The following is a 22,875-nucleotide window of genomic DNA, read 5'->3' on the forward strand; positions in this document are numbered from 1 at the left end:
TGTGTGTGTGTGTGTGTGTGTGTGTGTGTGTGTGTGTGTGTGTGTGTGTGTGTGTGTGTGTGTGTGTGTGTGTGTGCGTGCATTTAGTGTTTTCCATTTGTGGAGCTAATCTCAAATGGTCTGATATGCAGACCAGGCCTGGCATGCACGTGCAGATGTCCGTGCACGTGCAGATGTCAGTCCGTGCACGTGCAGGGAACGACATCATCACACAACGAGTGGCGTTACTGTATCTGTCTCCAGCTGGCCGCGCATAGCGATGCGTTAATGAGCATTTCAGACGTACGACGGTCAAATGAGCAGGAATTAATTGTGGTTGTCAGTGTGCATTTGAATTCTACACAACATTACTGTACAGTAGGCTACAGTAGAGAGATTCTCTCTGCTGGCTTCCATCAGTAGTGGGTAAAACGTACTCCCATGTTTTACTTAACCCATTTAGGCCTGACGTCGAAATTTAAATAAATGGCTTCTAAATCATGACAGTTTTCTGAAATACATGTCAGTCGTTCTCAAACAATTTCATGTGAAGGTCTCCCAAAAATATATGTAATTGGCCGGCGACCCCCATCTGATAATGTTGTTGCAGGGACCTCCCCATGAAGCAAAGATTTGAGTTAAAAACGTTCGCTCTGAAATATTTAATATATCGACCACATTTTCAAGATTAAAAAAAAATAGTAGACCTACAAGCTCATAGCTCGTATTTTCCACACACATGAAATCTCGGGTTTAATCCTTTTTTACCTCCTTTGTCAACCTGAGAAATCTCGGGTTTGATTAATACGATTTAGTTGAGTAGAAGTAAAAAATATTGAAAATTGGAAATCCATCCATCCATCTTCAACCGCTTATTCGTAGTCGGGTCACGGGGCAACTTAACAAGATACCCGGACCACCTAAGCTGACTCGTTTCCAGGCGAAGAAGCAGAGACTCTACTCCGAGTCTCTCTCGCGTGTGACTCAACTTCTCACCCTGTCTCTAAAGTAAAGTAGAAACATCTCATAGTGAATAAGTATTAGCCTTGCCGAGCCATGAGGCCCATAGGGGCAAGAGCCTATCTCCTGTTTCTGTAGCCGTGAGGCCCATAGGGGCAGGAGCCTATCTCCTGTTTCTGTAGCCATGAGGCCCATAGGGCAGGAGCCTATCTCCTGTAGCCATGAGGCCCATAGGGGCAGGAGCCTATCTCCTGTTTCTGTAGCCATGAGGCCCATAGGGCAGGAGCCTATCTCCTGTTTCTGTAGCCATGAGGCCCATAGGGCAGGAGCCTATCTCCTGTTTCTGTAGCCATGAGGCCCATAGGGGCAGGAGCCTATCTCCTGTTTCTGTAGCCATGAGGCCCATAGGGCAGGAGCCTATCTCCTGTTTCTGTAGCCATGAGGCCCATAGGGCAGGAGCCTATCTCCTGTTTCTGTAGCCATGAGGCCCATAGGGGCAGGAGCCTATCTCCTGTTTCTGTAGCCATGAGGCCCATAGGGCAGGAGCCTATCTCCTGTTTCTGTAGCGTGAGGCAGCTTGATGTACAAGTACACCCCCTGGACATGACGCTAGTATGTCACAGGGACTTACCCCCAATCCAACCCTTGATGCTGAGTGTCAAGCAGGGAGGCATTTTTACAGTCTTTGGTATGACCCAGGGATCGAACCCCCAACCTCCCAGTCTCAGGGCGGACACTCTAACCACAAGGCCACTGAGCTTGCTCCCATAGTGAATGCACATACCGTAGGTTTTTTCTACACCCACTATTAATGTATGCAAATGTCCCGGGCAGGCCGGCATATACACAGAGATGTGTGTGGTGTGAAATGATGATGTAAGCCTTCGATCATAAAAGTGCCTCTGTGAATTTTATGCTCCTAAGCACCGGCAGGACGTCTTGTGGTCCCTCTGGTCCCCTCGTTGAGTCACTGGTGTGTGTGTGTGTGTGTGTGTGTGTGTGTGTGTGCATGTGCATGTGTGCGTGTGCACGTGTGCGACTGACATCTCCTGACCTTTCGTTCAGCTCAAGTCTCAGTAGGGCCCGTCTGTCAGCCATCCCATTATGCCTCAACCCACACACACACACTCTCTGGAAAATACGCCCACGCACGGCACGGCTCCGGCACGCGCACACACACACACACACACACACACCACACGGCACGCTCGCACGTGCGGCGTGCGCGCATGTACACGCACCCATGCGCGTGTTCGTATTAAGATAAATATATTGTGTTTCTATTCTAGCTGCCGGTCATTCCAGGCACACACACACACACACACAGGCAGATGTGTGGAGCTGAGGATGCGGTATATTTATAGTAATGGAGTCGGATTAAACCGGTTTCATTTGGAGAGCATATGGCCGCGCTGTGACCTTATCTGGCCCGTTGTAGCAGCACGGCCGCTGCTGCAACTTCGAGCCGCGCCGGTGTTTGAACCGCTGGGTTTTTCATTCAGAACCTTTTATCATATCCAGGTCCATTATAACCCATTTAGACCTGGGAACGATTCTACCTAATGTCTTCTAAATCATGACAGTTTTCTGAAAAAAAACCCCATGTTTCTACAGTAGGTCTCAAACATTTTCATGTCAAAGACCCCCAGAATTATATGTAATTGGCCACCGACCCCCCCAATCTGAAAATATGTTGTTCCAGGGACCCCCCCCCATGAAGCAAAGATATGAGTTAAAAATGTTCACTCTGAAAGAATATATTTTCAAAAATAGCAGACCTACAAGCTCGTGCTATGAGCTTGTGTAGATCTGCTATTTTTCAATAGCTAAAATGGAACATATAATGCTTAAACACCAAAAGGGCTTCCCGCCCCAAATGGGATATTATATATCCTGCAGTTGGTCTCTACACTGTAAAAAAATCTACAGTTGATTTAGTCGACTAAATTGTATTTTTGCGGGCCTTGATGCCGTCGCGATGACTGTTCTTACACTGGCTGATAATAGCCGATCTACAAGCTCACAATGCGTCGGAGCGCGACGTATTGTGAGCTCGTAGATCGGCTATTATCAGCAAGCAACCAATTGTAAAATGACTTAAATGGGACCTCTTGTCCACTATAGTCCCTTCCTAACAATTTAGTCTAGTTTTTATATAGTCTTATAGTCTTAGTTTTAGTCATCATATAGTAGCTTAGTTTTTACTTAGTTTCCATTTATGTTGTCAGTGGAAAGAGGTATAGTCGACGGACATCTTTCGTCTTAGTTTGAGTCGAGGAAATCAACCCTACTCGTCGTGGCTCTCGTCTCGTCCCCGAAGCTCTTCAGTTCCAGCAGCTCGCAGCGCGGCGGGCTCAGAATACATCATTACATCATACATACTGTACAGGGCTCAGAATACATCATTACATCATACATACAGCGCTCAGAATACATCATTACATCATACATACAGGGCTCAGAATACATCGTTCAGACACGCTTTCATTCATTTCATTCATTCACACGCTTTGACTGTCGGCTTCGCCCGGACACGGTCGGTCGCATCGTGGTGTCGTGCTACAGTGGGAGCAAGCGTTTATGTTTGACTGTCGGCGACGCACACGCGCACACACGCATGCACACGCACGCACGCACACACACACACACACACACACACACACACACACACACACACACACACACACACACACAGAGACTCACACAGACACTAGCAGCAGTACAAATGTGTGGTGACATGAGATGTGAACTGTGAACAGAGACTACAGTAGTTGGTATAGTTTGTCTCACTGAATCTCTTGAGAGGCGTGCATGTGTACACACACTGGGACACGTACGTACGTACGTACGTACGTACGTACGCGCACGCCAACACGCAACCTTTGTATCTCCATAATAATGGTTTTGTGTAGTTTTGTAAATGAACGTCGCACAAGAGCATCGCACTAAAAGTATAGCAAAAAAAATAGCCGATCTGCAAGCTCCCTATCTGTGGTAAGGTGGTAGGCCTACAGTAAAGCACCGTAACCCATTCTGACCTGAGATCAGATTCATACGAGGTTTCCACTGGACACACACTGGTCTGATTAACCCATTCTGACCTGAGATCAGATTTAAAAAATGTCAGTCATTCTTATATTTTTCAAAAATAGCAGACCTACAAGCTCGTAGCGCGCCACTCGGTGGCGCGCTACGAGCTTGTACGTCTGCTATTTTTCAATAGCTAAAGCATAACATGATGCTGACATCCAAAATGGGTTCCCGTTCAGAATGGGTTAAACACAACTAGGCCATTGACACTCCTGACAGGACATCGAACGACGACAAAATGAACCACGCAAAGTTGGAATTTGTTCTTTGTTCTTTCTCTATAATAGTATACCATATAGGGGTGGTATAGTTCTTTCTCTATATAGTAGTACCATATGGGTACCATATATATAGGGGGTGGTATAGTTTTGCCTTTTGTTTACATTCGGTCGTTGCCTTCACTGTACACCATTATGTGAACATTTATACAATAAAGTTGTATTGAATTTAATTTCTTTATTCTCTCCTCCTTCATTCTGTATCCTCTCTCTCTCTCTCTGTCTCTTTCTCTGTCTGTCTGTCTCTTTCTCTGTCTCTCTGTCTGTCTGTCTGTCTGTCTGTCTGTCTGTCTGTCTGTCTGTCTGTCTGTCTGTCTGTCTGTATTTCTGTCTCTCTCTCCCACGCCCCCTCCTCTCCCCCCCCCATCCCACACAGGGAGTTTGGATGGAGGGACCCAGAGCTTCCAGAGGTGATCCAGATGTTGCAGCATCAGTTCCCGTCTGTCCAGTCCAATGCCGCCGCCTACCTGCAGCACCTCTGCTTCGGAGACAACAAGATCAAGTCTGAGGTGCTGCTTGTGCACGCACACACACACACGCACGCACGCACACACACACACACACACACACACACGCACACACAAGGCGCTCCTACATATATGGACATTCTGCACAGACCTATGCAATCACTACAGTAATCACAGCTTTCATACAGGGATGACTGACGGCATGTACTGTACTGTAGGCCTATACACGAACATGGGGAATATGTGAAACTTTTGAGATGCTGTACGTGGGATTTCATGTGATTTTTATGCGGTGAAATATGCGGGAAGTTGCGAAACATGTGGGAAGTTTGCACGACTGTGCGCCCTTTCTGAATTTTTCTTTTACCCCTGCATAAGTTGCACCATTTGGCTGATTATATACGCAATCGCATAAACGCATTTTTTGGAGGGCATACCGTTTTATTTTATTTATTATTATTTAAAATATCGCTTTAATCTATAGTGGAAATTGCGATCATATATACAGTACGTCATACAGGGACACTCTCCTACGGCGTGGAACAGGGCGTCCATTTTGGAAAAAAATCACGAAGAAGTCGAAATACGTTGAGAGATACAACAAGGTTTCTATGCCTCTTATTCTTGGTCATTTAACTCACATTTAAGCATTATGTTGTACTTTAGCTATTGAAAAATCTCCTCTCCTCGGCCCAAACACTGTGTGTTGGTGATTAACTATAGCCTCTCCTCTCCTCGGCCCAAACACCTCAGCGCTCTCAGAGGTTTTTAAACAGCTGTGCTCTATATAAGCGGTCAACGGTCCTTGACAGCTCTGTCCGACGTGTCAATGGAGCGACGGACGAACTACGAGGATCATCGGTTCTCCTTCTGCTGCCTCGCACGGGCTAATTAATGGATCACTGCAGCTGGGGAGGCCATTTAATGGATCACTGTGCTGGGGAGGAGGGCATTAGAGACACTGGCATGGATGCTGTTCGATGTGGCAGGGCTTCGTGAGGCAGGCAGGCAGACAGGCAGACAGGCAGACAGACGGGCAGACAAGCAGACAGGCGGGCAGGCAGGCAGACAAACCGTGCAAAGACTGCATACTGAGGTTACAAACAAACAACTGCACTGAAAGTGCTCTGCTGTACTGGGCAGCAGGTGAAACTATAGTAATGTCAATTGGCACTGATTAGGTGGCCCTGTAGCCTATACCATTTAGATTCCCCCCTTCACGTATTCACCATCAGTGAAGGGGGAAACAAAACAGTAAGGCATGTTGAACACAGTCAACCAATGGATGAATGAATGGATGGATCTCCCCTCCAACAGATCCGGAGACAGGGGGGCATCCAGCTCCTGGTGGACCTCCTGGACCACCGGATGACGGACGTGCACCGCAGCGCGTGCGGGGCGCTCCGGAACCTGGTCTACGGCAAGGCCAACGACGACAACAAGATCGCCCTGAAGAACTGCGGCGGCATCCCGGCGCTGGTGAGGCTGCTGAGGAAGACCACGGACGTGGAGATACGGGAGCTGCTCACGGGTACGGGCACGCACACACACACACACACACACGCGCACGGACACACACACACGCACACACACACACACGCACACACACACTCTGATGGCGTAAGGAAACCATGCAAGGCACCACAACCAGTCTTGCTATAAAGGACCCTTTTATATTGTCACACAAAAGCATCAAACGTAACAACAACAGACCCACAAGCTCGGCTAAAAAGACGTTCATATAGTTTGTCTACATGGAGTCCTGTGCAGTTTCAATGTACAAATTGTTATTGTGCTGTAATGTTGTGATATACATATATAGATATAGATATAGATTGCGTAGAGTTCTGCTATAGGATATCGGTTGACGTGGAGGTCCTATCCACACTTTTCCTGGGCTGTGTGTGCGCTCCAGTTCCTGTTGATTTCATTGGATATCATTGGTCGTCTGACCAGTTTCATTGGCTTTCATTGGATCAAATCGACAGGAACTGGAGCACACACAGCCCAGGGAAAGTGTGGATAGATGCTTGAGGAGGCACTAGACTAGACTGTCTCTCTGCGTTCTATGTAGTGCATGTGATACTGTACCTTTGCTTATTGTAAATTGCACCTTAATGTTTTTTAAAAAGGCTGCCAAATCCGATCTCTCTCTCTCTCTCTTTGTTTTAAAGGAGCCATGTCGGATCAATTCGATTTGGCAGTGTCAGAAATCATAAGTCAGACATTCCCGTCAGACCCGCTAGGGATTAATAACTCTGATAATTCCATGGCTGCTGCCGGTTGAAATTAAAAAATGTTAAACCGCGTGACCGGCAGGATTACTGTCAGAGAGGTGTACGCGTGATTCACGTTAACCTTCGACTTAACCAGGCGTGTTGTTTTTAACACATTTTGGGCGGGAACCCATTTTGGTGTTCGCATCATGTTATGCTCTATAGCTATTGAAAAATTGCAGATCTACAAGCTCATAGGTCTTGCTTATACGAGCTTATACGAGTCATACGAGCTTGTAGGTCTGCTATTGTTGAAAAATTGTTAAAATGTGGCGCAAATCATTGAATATATATATATTTCAGAGCGAACATTTTTAACTAAAATATTTGCTTCTGGGGGGGGGGGGGGGGGGGGGGGGGTCTCTGGAACTACATATTTTGAGATGGGGGGTCCGTGTGGCCCAATAGAGATAATTCTGGGGGTCCTTGACATGAAAAAGGTTGAGCACCGCTGACACATAGAAACATGGGTTTTTCTGAAAGATTTAGAAGCCTTTTTCTTTAATGGACCTCAGTCCAAAATGGGTTAATCCATGCAGGACGGGAACCCCTTTTGGTGTTTTATAAGCGTCCCGTTAAGGTCCCTCTGCACACTGTTTTTCGGATTTTTAGTGGCATTTTTCCCTCAGTTTTTCCGGAAAAAAATAGCAGACCTACAAGCTCATCATAGCGCGGCACCCGAGTGCCGCACACTACGAGCTTGTAGATCTGCTAAAAAAAAATTAAGTGTGAAAATGTGGCACAATTCATTGAATATAATATATGTTCTTTCAAAGCGAACGTTTTTTTTAACTCAAATCTTTGCTGCTGGGAGTTCCCCTGAAACAACATATTTTCAGGTGGGGGTCGATCCGCACCAAATACAGATCATTCTGGGGGTCCTTGACATGAAAGATGTTGAGCACCGTGACCATGCACTGACATAGAAACATTCAGAAAACGTCTAGGAGTTAGAAAGACATTTTCTCAGTCCTAAATGGGTTAATGTGAGTGCAGAGACATTTCCCTCGTGACAGAGAGAAGGAATGGTGGATTATATATTTTGGGGTGTTATTTTTTCCCCCAGAAGCCAGAGTGAGATAGTGATTTCCTCATTGAAGCCAGAGTGAGATAGTGATTCCCTCATTGAAGCCAGAGTGAGATAGTGATAGGTATAGCGCCTTGAAACAGCACGGCTGCCCGGCAGCCATTTTGATGCCATAACCACAGTTTGACCCCTAGCTGTGTTAACCTGGCTGACCTCCCTGTTCTGGACATGGGTGAAAGAAATGTCTCTAAAACGGTTACAAACATACAATATTAACCTAATAAAACTATTGAATTCACAAAAGTAGCTACGCTTTGCACCACCAGAGCGAGACACATCACTTCCTAGGCTATGTGACGGGAGAATAGCGCTTGGTGTCTTTACGGGGCCGCCTGGAGCCACACGTTCACAGTCATATGAGCCGGGCGGTGCTTAATAAGACGCCCGCACGGCATGGGTTCGTAAGGCAATCAAGTGCTCCCCTTCCCCAGCTACAGAGATGCGCAATCAGCTGCGAAAGTGATTGAAGGTGTGGGTTATCGGTGAAATGGCCAATCAGAATCAAGTATTGGGACTAACGGTTTCAGAAGAGCTCACAAGCTCACAACCCATGGTTGTGTGAGAAACTAAGTACATTTACTTATAGGTACTGTACTTAAGCACAATTTTATTCCCCAATCTACGTTTGCTTTTACTTCAACTCCACTACATATCAAATCTAAATGTTGTACTTTCACTCTGCTACAAACTTTAGTTACTGGGTAAAGAAAGAAAAGACATGTTTCTATATCGAGTGGTTCTCAAACTATTTCATGTCAAGGACCCCCATAATTAGATACAACCATACGAGTTCACTGTGTAAGAATATATATACTGTATATATATATATATATATATATATTTTTTTTTTATATATAAAGTAGCTCTCAAGTCAAAAAAGTGTGCGGGCACCCCTGATCTACAAGCTCACAACCTGTCGTGTCTGCTGTATTCTCCACTGCGTAGCACCGATATTGTACGACGTATGAATCAGGCGTAATTGCTTCAGAAGCCTCGGTGCCTCGTGTGAGGATCCCCGTGTTGGAGAGGAGACAGTTTGCTCATCATTTGCAACAAAAGAAGGAAAAAAAAACAAATCTTCTTTTCGCCCGGAGGTAGAAAAAAGCAGCGAGCCGGGACTAATCTGTGATGTTATCATAGTGCAAATCACCGATAAAGATGATTCAGTTTAACACATTTGGACCGAGACCCATTAAACTAAAATGTCTTCTAAATCATGACAGTTGTTTTCTGAAAAACCTCATGTTTCTATGTCAGTGGTTCTCAAACTATCTCATGTCAAGGACCACCAAAAATATATGTAATTGGCCGCCGACCCCCCCATCTGAAAATATGTTGTTCCAGGGACCCCCCCTCCCCCAGAAGCAAAGTTAAAATGTTCACTCTGTAATAATATATATTCAAAGATTTGAGGCACATTTTCACGATTAAAAAAAAAATAGCAGACCTATACAAGCTCGTAGCGCGGCACTCGGTGCCGCGCTATACGAGCTTGTAGATCTACTACTTTTCCAAAAGCTAAAGTATAACATAATGCTTTAATAAAACACCAAAAAGGGGTTCCCGCCCAGAATGGGTTAACGGCGATAACCACGATTAAATGAAAGGTTCATCTTGATTCTGTTGAATGAAATCATTTTGTGTCGTTATCTATATTGACTGCTGGTGATGTGTATGAGTGACATTGGGCTGTGTATAGTACACTGCTGGTGATGTGTATGAGTGACATTGTGCTGTGTATAGTACACTGCTGGTGATGTGTATGAGTGACATTGGGCTATGTATAGTACACTGCTGGTGATGTGTATGAGTGACATTGGGCTGTGTATAGTACACTGCTGGTGATGTGTATGAGTGACATTGTGCTGTGTATAGTACACTGCTGGTGATGTGTATGAGTGACATTGGGCTATGTATAGTACACTGCTGGTGATGTGTATGAGTGACATTGGGCTATGTATAGTACACTGCTGGTGATGTGTATGAGTGACATTGGGCTGTGTATTGCTGGTGATGTGTGCTTGTAGATCTGCTATTTTCAGCATGCAACCAAGTATAGTACTGCAGTGCTGGTGATGTGTATGAGTGACATTGTGCAGTGTATTGCTGGTGATGTGTGCTTGTAGATCTGCTATTTTCAGCATGCAACCAAGAGTAAAATGACTTATAGTGGATCTCTTGTCCACTAGTCCCTTCCTAACATTTTAGTGTAGTTTTTATTTGTCGACGAAATTGTCAGTATATTTAGTCTTAGTTTTAGTCATCATAGCTTAGTTTTCATTTAGTTTGCATTCGTTTTTGTCAGTGGAAAAAGGTAGTTGACGAACATTTTTCGTCTTAGTTTTAGTCGACGAAAACAACACTGATGTTAAGGCAGTCTGTCTGTAGGACAACATGCTCAAAAAGACATTTAATCATCATTAGTGCCCATACCCGAAGGCGGGGTTGGCGAAAGGGCCTTTCTGTGTGGAGTTTGCATGTTCTCCCCGTGTCCCCTATAGGGTAGGTACCCTCACATGTTCTCCCCGTGTCCCCTAGGGTAGGTACCCTCACATGTTCTCCCCGTGTCCCCTAGGGTAGGTACCCTCACATGTTCTCCCCTTGTCCCCTATAGGGTAGGTACCCTCACATGTTCTCCCCGTGTCCCCTAGGGTAGGTACCCTCACATGTTCTCCCCGTGTCCCCTAGGGTAGGTACCCTCACATGTTCTCCCCGTGTCCCCTAGGGTAGGTACCCTCACATGTTCTCCCCGTGTCCCCTAGGGTAGGTACCCTCACATGTTCTCCCCGTGTCCCCTAGGGTAGGTACCCTCACATGTTCTCCCCGTGTCCCCTAGGGTAGGTACCCTCACATGTTCTCCCCTTGTCCCCTATAGGGTAGGTACCCTCACATGTTCTCCCCGTGTCCCCTAGGGTAGGTACCCTCAAATGTTCTCCCCGTGTCCCCTAGGGTAGGTACCCTCACATGTTCTCCCCGTGTCCCCTATGGTAGGTACCCTCACATGTTCTCCCCGTGTCCCCTAGGGTAGGTACCCTCACATGTTCTCCCCGTGTCCCCTAGGGTAGGTACCCTCACAAAAAACATGCAGTAATCCTGGTCTCTATACTGCCTCCCCCTGGCCAGCCGGGGCGCCTGATGGAGGGGAAAGGAACTGGTTGGAATAACGTGTTCCTTTCTACGCGCTATACGTCCAACCAGGGAAACTCCCCCCTGTCAGGTGTAAAGGAGCAACTTGGACTCCTCATGCATGAAATAAGCATGAGTTCAAGTCCGTTGCTCTCCCCCTGTCCCCCATATATGGGGACTAGGTTGGCGGAGGGTGTGTAGAGCCCAGGATCACATTAGATGATTGACACAGGGGTGAAAAATGGGTTACAAAATTGTGGAATAAAAAATATATATTAAAAAAAAAGGACAATTAATAATAATAATAATAATAATGATAATGAGGCAAACACAAGAACTCAGAGTTTGGGAGTATAAGGATTTTACTCGAGTAAGGAGACAGGACTTACAAACATGACCTGTCATACATGGAAACCCCAGTCTGACTCCCAGAGTCACAAAGTGTCACATCCTTTATAATGTAGCTTTCACTCCCACAAGAGCCAAACCCCCAACATAGCAGTGGCGTGCACAGATATACACTAGGGGGTGCTAGACCACCCCCTGCCCTTTTAGCAATTAAAAAAAAAAAAAAAATGTTTTCTTTTTTTTTCTTAATTTGTAGTGTGTGGACCATGGTGACATTGATCAAATCTTGATAAAAAAAACGCTTCTACTATATTATTTAGGCCCCCCACAATCTAAAGCTATATGTTTCTATGTCAGTGGTTCTTCGATAAAAATAAAAAAATAGCAGACCTACAAGCTCGTAGCGCGCCACTATGAGCTTGTAGATCTGCTATTTTTCAAAAGCTAAAGCACCAAAATGCATGGGTTCCCGCCCCAAAATGCGCTGCACAAGGTGCCCTTTTTTTTTTCACTTGAGCACCTGCCCCTCTAAATGTCTGTGCACGCCACTGCAACTTCAGCCAGTTCAACAAACGGGACAGTAACGTTGTAAAACAAAACAGCACCCCAGGGGGTGTGACAGATGAGATCATCTCAGAGTGGAATTTAGAGAGACTCTTCCATAAAGGGGTATTATTATTAAATGTTTACATCTTCATTTTCTACGACAGTATACGTGCATGACATCATCATCATCATCATACCCAGATGTTATGCGGGAATGCTTATAATACTTAGTGGCAAAAAACAACTCCTTTCTGGCCCATATACATCCAAACAGAAAGTCCCATTTGATTGCATTAAATGACTCTAAACAACATTAATTCACTTTGCTATACTCCCTTTGCCACTCGATCTGCCATTCACTTTATGCATGCGCATATACCCAGTCTATTCCAACGTAGATGATGCTCATGTGCATTTCTGCGGTGTTTCAGGTTGTGTGCGTGTGTGCGTCAGTGCGTGTGTGCGTGCGCGACTGCGTGTGCGTGCGTGATTGTGATTGTGAGGATTTTTCGTGGCACAAGAACCATGCTTTATTTTGGGGAGGGCCACACTACACACTACACACTACACACTATGCACTACACACTACACACTACACACTACACACACACACACACACACACACACACACTACACAGCTAGAGACTTAAAGGACATTAGCATATAAATTAGAGTCACACAGCACAGAATCCCTCTTGTCACAAATTAATCAGTTGGACAGACAACAGACAGACTGGGCCAATTCACACCCCTCATGACCCATTACCTCTCTCTCTCTCTCTCTCTCTCTCTGCCTCTCTCTCCCTCTCTCTCTCTCTCTCTCTCTCTCCCTCCCCCCCCCCCCCCCCTCTCTCTCTCTCTCTCGCTCTCTCCCTCTCTCTCTCCCTCTCTCTCTCTCGCTCTCTCCCTCTCTCTCTCGCTCTCTCTTCAATTTCATAATCCTTTATTGGCATATGATGTCATGCCAAAGCACATGTAACATAAAACAAGTCATGACAACATTATACGTGTATATATACAGAGCAATGAAAACCAGTGAATATAACAACCAATGAGACGGTGATATTAACAGTGATATAATAGTGATATATAACAGCGATATGCAGCAGATACAGTAGATGCCTATATATATACAGTGGCACAGTGAACAGGTGTCAATATTTGCTCTCCTAGCTGTATTAGCTGTCCACTGGCTGTCCCTCAGTGGACGACCACTAGAATCCCACTTATTGTGTCGCCAAAAACGTGCACATTTCTCTCTCTCTCTCTCTCTCTCTCTCTCTCTCTCTCTCTCTCTCTCTCTCTCTCTCTCTCTCTCTCTCTCTCTCTCGCTCTCTCTCTGGTGAGCTGTTTAAATCAGGATCGCAGTGGGTAGGCAAGCTGCCAAATTAATAACACAGACCACAGCGCGCACGCACACACACACACTGACGCACACACACACACACGGTAGGCTAATTATCCAGGCTGTCTGTGCCATGCATTGTGACATTGTGTGATGTCACAGTGGGTCAGACATAGTAACAATGATGTCACAGTCATGCTGCCCAGTCTGTTTATGTCTATGTAATTATCTCATCTATTTTTGACCAGATCCTTTTGTCCTGTTTTTTGTCCTAAAAAAAGAGGAACCCAGTGGTTCTCAATCTGTCAGGGTCAGGTTTCTCACAATCTTATATCAATAAGATAACTACCGTAATTTCCGGACTGTAAGCCGCGGCTTTTTACCCATGATTTGAACCCTGCGGCTTATACAACGGTGCGGCTAATCTATGGATTTTTACAGCTAACGCAGAGCCATCTAAGGCTCTGAGCTAACGTGACGGCCACTAGGGGGCCATTATAGTCCGGTGTACATATTTGGGATTTTCCCTATATTTGGCTGGTGCGGCTTATATTCAGGTGCGCCTTATAGTCCGGAAATGACGGTAAGATGTTAGGGAGGGGCTAGTGGAGAAGAAATCCAGTACAACTAGAATAAAAGTAATGTAAGGTAATGTAATGTAAAGTAAAACGAGATGATACATCTCAAGGGGCTATCCTCTGAATGGAATACGTAGGAATGGAATCGACACCACTGCGTGACCCTTAGGAATATGTAGGCCTGAAGCATACAGTAAACAGTACAGTAATATGAAATGCCTACTGCCCCTATAGCACATCTGCAATGATTTCTCTTTTCAATTCTCATTAGCTGCATGACCAATTAAAATAATTCCCCAGCATGTGCGTGCAGAATAAGATCCTAAAAAAACAAAAAACACAAACAAATGGGACAACTTATAACAAAAGAGAGAGAGGGAGAAAAAAGACACAAAAACAACACAAAAATAGACGAGGCTAAAATCCAACTAAAGCAAAAGAAAGAAGAGAAAAAAAACAATCTTTCTCAAAAGTATGTATAAGTTTTATTCCCAGAGGTGATTTTTGCGCTCATTAATTTCTTTCCCAGATTATTTTTAAAATCGTGTTTTATTTTTTTTACTGTGATGTCTCCCTTCAGAGGTTCACATGTGTGTGTGTGCTACTTTTAAGAACTTGTCTCCAGTTTAATCCATCATGGGTGGGAACACTTTTTGGTGTTAGCATTACGCTATGCTTTAACCATTGAAAAATAGCAGATCTACAAGCTCATAGCGCGCCACCGAGTGGCGCGCTACGAGCTTGTAGATCTGCTATTTTTGAAAAATCGAAGAACCACTGACCACTGTCAGGATGTAGAAGACATTTATAGAATCTGATCTCAGGTCAGAATGGGTTAACATAAATGGATGTGTTTGTTAAAAGAATGCCCCGAGACTATAGTGTATTGTCGGGGGTGGAATAAATTGATCATGATTGGAGGAAAAGGCCCCTCATCATCCTGATTGGATGAAGGCTGGCTAACCCTAGCCAAAAACGAAACCATTAAGGTTGTTTTGACCTCAGGGGTTTAACTGGGGACAGGGAGGTAACTCCAACTATAGGGAGAGGATTATCCAGAAAAATAAAAATGAAATTAAAAAATTGAATAAAGTGAAATCACTTTAAAGGCTTTTTTTTATTTAGACCTCACATTTGCGTACATATTTCCCGAAAGACGTTCAAATTAGTTACCGAAACTCACCTGAATAATTCATTCAGCGTTATTATAATAATATGGCTAAATTTGCTTTGCACGGTTTAATAAGTTACGGACGTTTGAAATATCATCAATCTTTATCTCTCTCTCTCTCTCTCTCTCTCTCTCTCTCTCTCTCTCTCTCTCTCTCTCTCTCTCTCTCTCTCTCTCTCTCTCTCTCTCTCTCGGCTGGACTTTTCAAATCAATCCATTTGCTTTAACCCATTCAGACCTGAGGATGATTCTATACGAATGCCTTCTAAATGCTGACAGTTATCTGAAAAACCTCGTGTTTATAATTATAGTCAGTGGTTCTAAAACAGTGTCATGTTGTCCCAGGGACCAAAGATTTGAGTTAAAAACATTCACTCGTTCGTTCCACATTTTCACGATTTTTCAAAAATAGCAGATCTATACAAGCTCGTGTAGCGCGCCACTCGGTGGCGCGCTATGAGCTTGTATAGATCTGAGAACTTCCTGCCCCAAAATGGGTTAAAAAAAGACATTAAAATGCAATGATAACACACACGTGTACGCACACGGAAAATAAATAGGCCTAACAGTGTTTTCCATGTCTCGTTGATTACCTACACAGTATCTCATGCAAGTTTAAAGTCCCCACAAGTATAGATGTTTTTTCTTGCCGTGCTGAAACCAATGGAATCGCCCGGCGGCTCGAGAGCCAAACAAACAAACAACTCGCTTTTTAACCCATTCTGGGGGCGGGAACCCCCTTTTGGTGTTTTTTAAAGCATTATGTTATATGCTTTAGCTGTTATGAACTTGTAGGTCTGCTATTTCTGAAATATCGTGGAAAATGTGCCTGGAATCATTGAATATAATTATATTCTTTCAGAGTTTCAGTTTTTAACTCAATTCTTTGCTTCTGGGGGAGTTCCCTGGAACAACATATTTTCAGATGGTGGTCGGTGGCATATTACATAATAATTTGTGGGGTCCTTGACATGAAATATTGAGCACCACTGATCAACATTTTCAGAAAAAAATGACATTTTAAAAAGACATTTTTGAAAATGTCGACGTCATGCCTAAATGAGTTAAAGGCGCAGTGAAATGAAAAATAAGTTTTTCACACTTTTAGACCATATCCGTGGTCATCATATGGGCATACCTAACAATGGATGCCAAAACAATGGGAAAATTCTCATTTCTGTGTGTTTTTATATCAAAGGTCCATAAAAACGATTGTATTATTTATTTATTAAAACGAAAACGTGCTGCGTGATGACGTGTAGAGATACACATCGATAAAAGCCAATAAAAATGAAGCTCACATGTTTAATTCCCCATGTCTGCGCATCCATGCAACACAGCTGCTTCTGATTACAGATTTCTCCGTTTTTATTTCCATTCAAGATAACATTCAGACAGTGTATTACTCGGTTTCAACTTAATCATCACGCTAAAATATGTTTCTGAAAACATTATAGGGTAGAAATAAGCCACATAACAGTAAACTGGTTGTGCTGGGCGACCGTCTGATTTATAAACAAACAACACCACGCTGTTGCGCATAGCATTAGCCACCGTCCCTAGCTACCGTCCCATCGCCTGAAGGGATGCGACACTCTGATTGGTTCAGAAACTTCAGACCGGTGTTTCATGTGGAAACACCATTTTCATGTTGTTCACCATTTCCGTTTCACTGCGCCTTTAAACATGGATCGTCAGTTAATGTCAAGTATATCCATGAGTCATAGTCGCAGCCTGCCTGTTGAGTAATGCCAAACACACTCACTATTTACACAATTTAGGCATTTAGCAGACGCTCTTAATCCAGAGCGATTTACAGTCGGCAAGAACAAAAAAAGCATGGCAATACATCACATAACATATACAAAGTAGTTATCATGAAACATGCGTAAGATAAGCATGTAACAGTGGGAGGAGAGGAGAGGAGAGGAGAGGAGAGGAGAGGAGAGGAGAGGAGAGGAGAGGAGAGGAGAGGAGAGGAGAGGAGACAGTGTAATATAACAGTGGAGAGGACAGGAGAGGGGAGGGGAGGGGAGGGGAGGGGAGAGGAGAGGAGAGGAGAGGAGAGGAGAGGAGAGGAGAGGAGAGGAGAGGAGAGGAGAGGAGAGGAGAGGAGAGGAGAGGAGAGGAGAGGAGAGGAGAGACAAAGGGAATGGACAACCTGTCTGTGTATGAGACGATATGCACCTCATGCTGATGTAAGGCTGAGGCAATTAACCTCTTTCATCTGTCGTGCAATAGTGTGTGTGTGTACGTGTGCGTGTATACGTGCGCATGCACGTGTGAATGTATAGCGTGTTTGAGAGAGAGAGAGAGAGAGAGATAAATCACACATTCTCAATATTCAATGCGTTTACTTCTATACGTCTCCTCCTCCACTGCATCTGCAAGTGTACTGTGCACACACAGTGGGTGATGAAGGGCTGCCAATTAATACAGGCGTCGTCTTGAATGTCTTATCGTCCATGATGAACTAATAAAACGGCTGTATTCCAGGAACGTTCGGGCGATGCAATTGGCAGCGTATATATATATATATATATATATATATATATATACTGGTCGTGGTCGGCCAATAAAACAATACTTGTTGTCGGCGGGCAGACACGAGACTTGCGTGACTGTAGAGACAGTGAAGGAATGTGGAGGGAGTGAACGAACGCCATCGCTGCTCGGCGCTCTGTCGCCCACGGCAGGTTAGGATAGTCTGATTAAAACAAATTATATTAACCTTTTAACCCATCCAGGAGATTACAAGATTTGATTAATAAGCATTAATAATATGTATGCTATATTAATATAGCATATATAGATAGATAGATAGAGTATAGATAGATATATACGTATGTATATATCGCGCACGTGCTTAATAGTCCTTTTTCTTAGTCCACGCTAAGAAAAGTAATCGATGGCGCATCGACTCACAGCCCTATAGAACGAGGACGTGGCTCAAATATGGAGGGCTATCACTTCCGGGTCGTGGCGTCGGAAGTGGTCTCTTCTTCTGCGTTTTCTTCGCGCAATTGCCTGGCATGGCCTCCCGACCCCGAGGGTGGAGGTCACCGTATACGCTATAAGGGTGGAGATGTTAAAATCATCACGGGTGCATTTTTAGGTACAGTTTGAATCTTTATTTAGTAAATATGTCACCAATGGTCTTAATAATTAGCGTTGATCTGCGCTATAGGAGAGAGGAAGAGAGGAAGATTGGGGGGGGTGGTGGGGGGGAAACGAAGCTCTCCGTAATCATGTGACAGTAGCGGCTAATTAGCGCGCCGTAGCCAGAAGCAGCTAGTCATTTATAGAGAGACTCTTCTCATGACCGCGAGCGGAAAGCGCTGCACGCTGTGTATACGTCCTCCACGCTCACGACAAACCCACCGCGTTCGTCCGCATGCTGACACGGATAATAAGGTTGATTTGTCGAGAGGGTTTAGACGCGCACGTGCACACACACACGCGCACACACATGAACGCACACATGCGCGCACACACACGCACGTACACAGACACGCATTCATGAACCCAAACACGCTGCTATAGATAAGAGAGGATGTCATTGCACAGCTACATGTTCAGCCAAGGGTGAACAGCAATACACACAGTCTGTACACACACACACACACACACACACATACGTTTATACATACTGTACGCACACACGCCCGCTAACCAGTGTAGCTGTATAATTAGCGCCGTATAAAGGCAAAAGGATAAACGAGGCTGACGGTCTGGGTGCATTCCTAGATCCGTGGACACCAAGTTAACGTAAACACCTAATTATATATACTCTATGACTGCTGTGTGTGTGTGTGTGTGACTCTGTGTGTGTGTGTGTGACTCTGTGTGTGTGTGTGTGTGTGTGTGTGTGTGTGTGTGTGCACATCTTCAAGTTTAGCAAAACCCTGTGCTTGCGTGCGTGCGTGTGTGCTTGCTTGCGTGCAAAGTATTTAATTGTGCTTAAAGGGGAATAGGACTCATTTTCAACATTATTATTATGTCATTTACATACCTTTGCGCTTTTGTGTGGAAATAATAAAAACGTCCCCCCATTTTGTTTCCTGGAACTGTCCCGATCCGATGATCACGTGATCGGAAATCATGGGGCCGATCACGTCATTTTCAAATGACCGGAATCGGACCGGGAGCAAAAAAAAAAACGTAATCGTGGCAATATTATTCCCATATTTGTTTATTTGGACAGGACAATGCATATTAATGGACGTCACATGGACCTAAATACACCGGATATACTGTAGCACAGTTGTTAATTTTCATCCGCAGTCCTCACAAAGAAACACAAAGCGTAAAAACAGACAGTCAAAAAACAGTCAAAAACTGTAAAAAAAACCAGACAGTCAAACGGTGGAATACATTTACATGACATTACATTATAGGGAACACGGCATAAAAAAACAAATACACCTAAAATAATCATGAATGGTTGCAGCTTTGGTTTTCAAGCGACCATTTTTTCTGATTGTATTTACATTTATATTTTAAATAAATGACAAATGATCATGATATTACACTTGATATTGTCTGTGATTTGGGGATATTGTACTATATATATATTTTTTTAATATATTATAATATAATATATATACCACGATTTTGTAACCCATTTTTCACCCCTGTGCCAATCATCTAATGTGATCCTGGGCTCTACACACCCTCCGCCAACCTGGGGAGAGCAACGGACTTGAACTCATGCTTCCTTCATGCCTGAGTGTCCAAGTTGCTCCTTTACACCTGACAGGGGGGAGTTTCCCTGGTTGGACGTATAGCGCGTGGAAGGAACACGTTATTCCAACCAGTTCCTTTCCCCTCCATCAGGCGCCCCGGCTGGCCAGGGGGAGGCAGTTTAGTGACCAGGATTACTGCATGTTTTTACATGCAAACTCCACACAGAAAGGGATATTGTACTATTGTGATATGACATAAGTATATTCAATAAAAATATGCGATCGGGAAAAAAAATCGCTATCGGCAGATGGTCAAAATCAAATGATCAGAATCGGCAAGCGACGTGATCCGGACGACACTAATGGACACAACTAAACTAAAAAGAAGCCACTGGAGCAGCTCAGACAATTCAGGCCCTTAATTTAATAACGGGGTGCAAAATAAAAGTGACAACGTTTTGATGTTTAAGTGACATCTTCATCAGGTCATGAAAAGATGTAACCCATTTTGGTGTTGGCACTATGTTATGCTTTAGCTATTGAAAAATAGCAGATCTACAAGCTCATAGCGCGCCACCGAGTGGCGCGCTACAAGCTTGTATAGGTCTGCTATTTTTTTGAAAAATCGAAGAGCGACTGATATAGAAGACATTTTTTAGAATCTGATCTCAGGTCAGAATGGAAAGCTGTCAGGATGTAGAAGACATTTTTAGAATCTGATCTCAGGTCAGAATGGGTTAAACATCGAAAGGTTGTCACTTTTTATTTGCACCCTGTTATTAAATTTAAGGACCACTTCACCACTTTTCAACCTATCTTCATATAATGGGTCCTCACTAATAATCATGAAAGAATGGCGCAATCTTTTTCTACTCGGTCTGTGTCTCATATTAGGGCTGTGGGCAGTTCAGAAACCAGTCTGTGTCTCATATTATGGCTATGGACAGTTCAGAAACCAGTCTGTGTCTCATAGGAGGGCTGTGGGCAGTTCAGAAACCGTCTTCCAGTGACATCATCGATGGGGAATACAAGCTAATAAAAATTTCAGGTTTTCTAGTCCTGAAAAGTTGTAATGCGAAAATGGAAGCCATCGTCATGTCACTGGAAGACAGTTTCTAAACTGCCCACAGCCCTCCTATGAGACACAGACTGAGTAGGAAAAAAATCGTGTAATTTTATAATGTTTATTAGTGAGGACCTATTATATGAAGATAGGTTGAAAAGTGGTGAAGTGGTCCTTTAAGGGCCTGAATTGTCTGACCTGCCCTGCTTCAGAGATGCACCATGAGACTGGCTGCCATAGGAACTCCCTTGGACATAACTAAACGTCTCCCTCCCCTCCCCGCCCCGCCCCCAGGCGTCCTGTGGAACCTGTCGTCCTGCGACGCCCTGAAGATGCCCATCATCCAGGACGCGCTGGCCGTGCTCACCAACGCCGTCATCATCCCCCACTCGGGCTGGGACACGTCGCCCAACACCCAGGAGGACCGCAAGCTGCACCTGCACTCCTCACAGGTCCTCCGCAACGCCACGGGATGCCTCAGGTTGGTGGGGGTGTGTGACTGTGTGTGTGTGTATGTGTGTGTGTGTGTGCGCGTGTGTGTGTGTGCGTGTGCGAGCGCGAGCGTGACTACAGCCAGATTCCAATACCCCAAATCTCGGCCACTCGCTCACTTACACTCGGTCACTCCAGCATATTGGTGGTGTTACGGTGAGATTGGTGACCTGCTGAAATATGTGACAATTGTGTATAGACAATCACATAACATCAGTGTCTGAATGTAAATCGTTGCAGTTTTGTTCATTAGCAGCTTCAACCTATAGCGATATTTTTATGCCACATATTTAAAGACTTCCATGTAAATTGAGTGAAGACGACAAGATGGTCACATATTTCTGCAGGTCACCAATTTCATCATAATTTTTCCATGCTGGAGTGACCGGGTGTGAGTGAGCGGAGTGTCCGAGTTTTTGGGTATTGGAATTTGGCCTACTTGTGAGGGCGTTTTAAAGGGCCACTTCACTCCTTTTTTCAACCAGATCTGATTTGAATGATGTTTGGGAGACAACATGTCGTCCAGGAAGGAAGTGAGACCCAGTGTCCATGACATCACTGGCACTTTGAAATACAAGATATATCTAAAAACACATAAAAACACCAGGAAAGTGTTTCTTGTCTCTCAAATATCATTAACACATAAGATCTGGTTGCAAAGGGCTAAAATGGTGCATTCATATAGCGCCTTTTATCCAAGGTGCTGTACAGAGATCGTGCATTACATTCACCCGTTCACACATTCATACACCGATGGCGGCGGAAACCACGCAAGGCACCGACCAGCACATCGGGAGCAATCAGGGGTTCACTGTCTTGCTCAAGGACACTTCGACACTAACTCTGGGGCTGAGCCCACAGGGTTCGAACTGGCAACCTTGCGGTTACCATCCGGCCACTCTACCCTGCACTGAGCCCAAAGTGGCCCTTTAGTACCCAAAATGGTGTCCGACCCCAGGCGTTTAAAAGGCTCGGTGAGACAGGGCCATCACTGATCGGGGGCCATTTCTTTGTTAGGCTGTCTCTCTTCTAGAAGACACTTGACACAGTGAATGGTATATAGCCTATACTGCATATCTCATCGTGTGTATTAATTCATAATGAGAAAGCAGCATATATAAAGGCATGCAGCGTACAGTTTATTATGAATAAAGCAGCATAATAATACATGGGCTATTCTGCTACACAAGACCAATAATGAAGGCATGCTTCATAACAGCAGTGACAAGACCTACAGCACAGGCCAATACATCATCTGCTTCTGTGCACCATAATTACATCCACGGCGCGCGCACACACACACACACACACACACACACACACACACACACACACACACACACACACACACACACACACACATGTCTGTGTCTGTGTGTTATTT

The 22,875-nt window shown here is 44.6% G+C and overlaps 1 protein-coding gene across 1 annotated transcript in view; it reads left to right on the top strand.

Annotated features, from left to right (window-relative positions):
• The window catches only part of LOC308325443 (catenin delta-2-like), a gene marked incomplete at both ends in the record, with an annotated part of 160,386 nt that overhangs the window by 92,331 nt on the left and 45,180 nt on the right, over positions 1–22,875 (top strand). Inside the window, 3 exon segments of the mRNA XM_080777935.1 lie at positions 4,684–4,816; positions 6,092–6,305; positions 21,294–21,480. Of these exon segments, the coding sequence (XP_080634061.1) occupies positions 4,684–4,816; positions 6,092–6,305; positions 21,294–21,480 (534 nt within the window).

This window comes from Protomyctophum bolini (assembly GCF_963924005.1).
Source record: "Protomyctophum bolini genome assembly, chromosome: 12".
In the NCBI taxonomy this organism is placed as follows: domain Eukaryota; kingdom Metazoa; phylum Chordata; class Actinopteri; order Myctophiformes; family Myctophidae; genus Protomyctophum; species Protomyctophum bolini.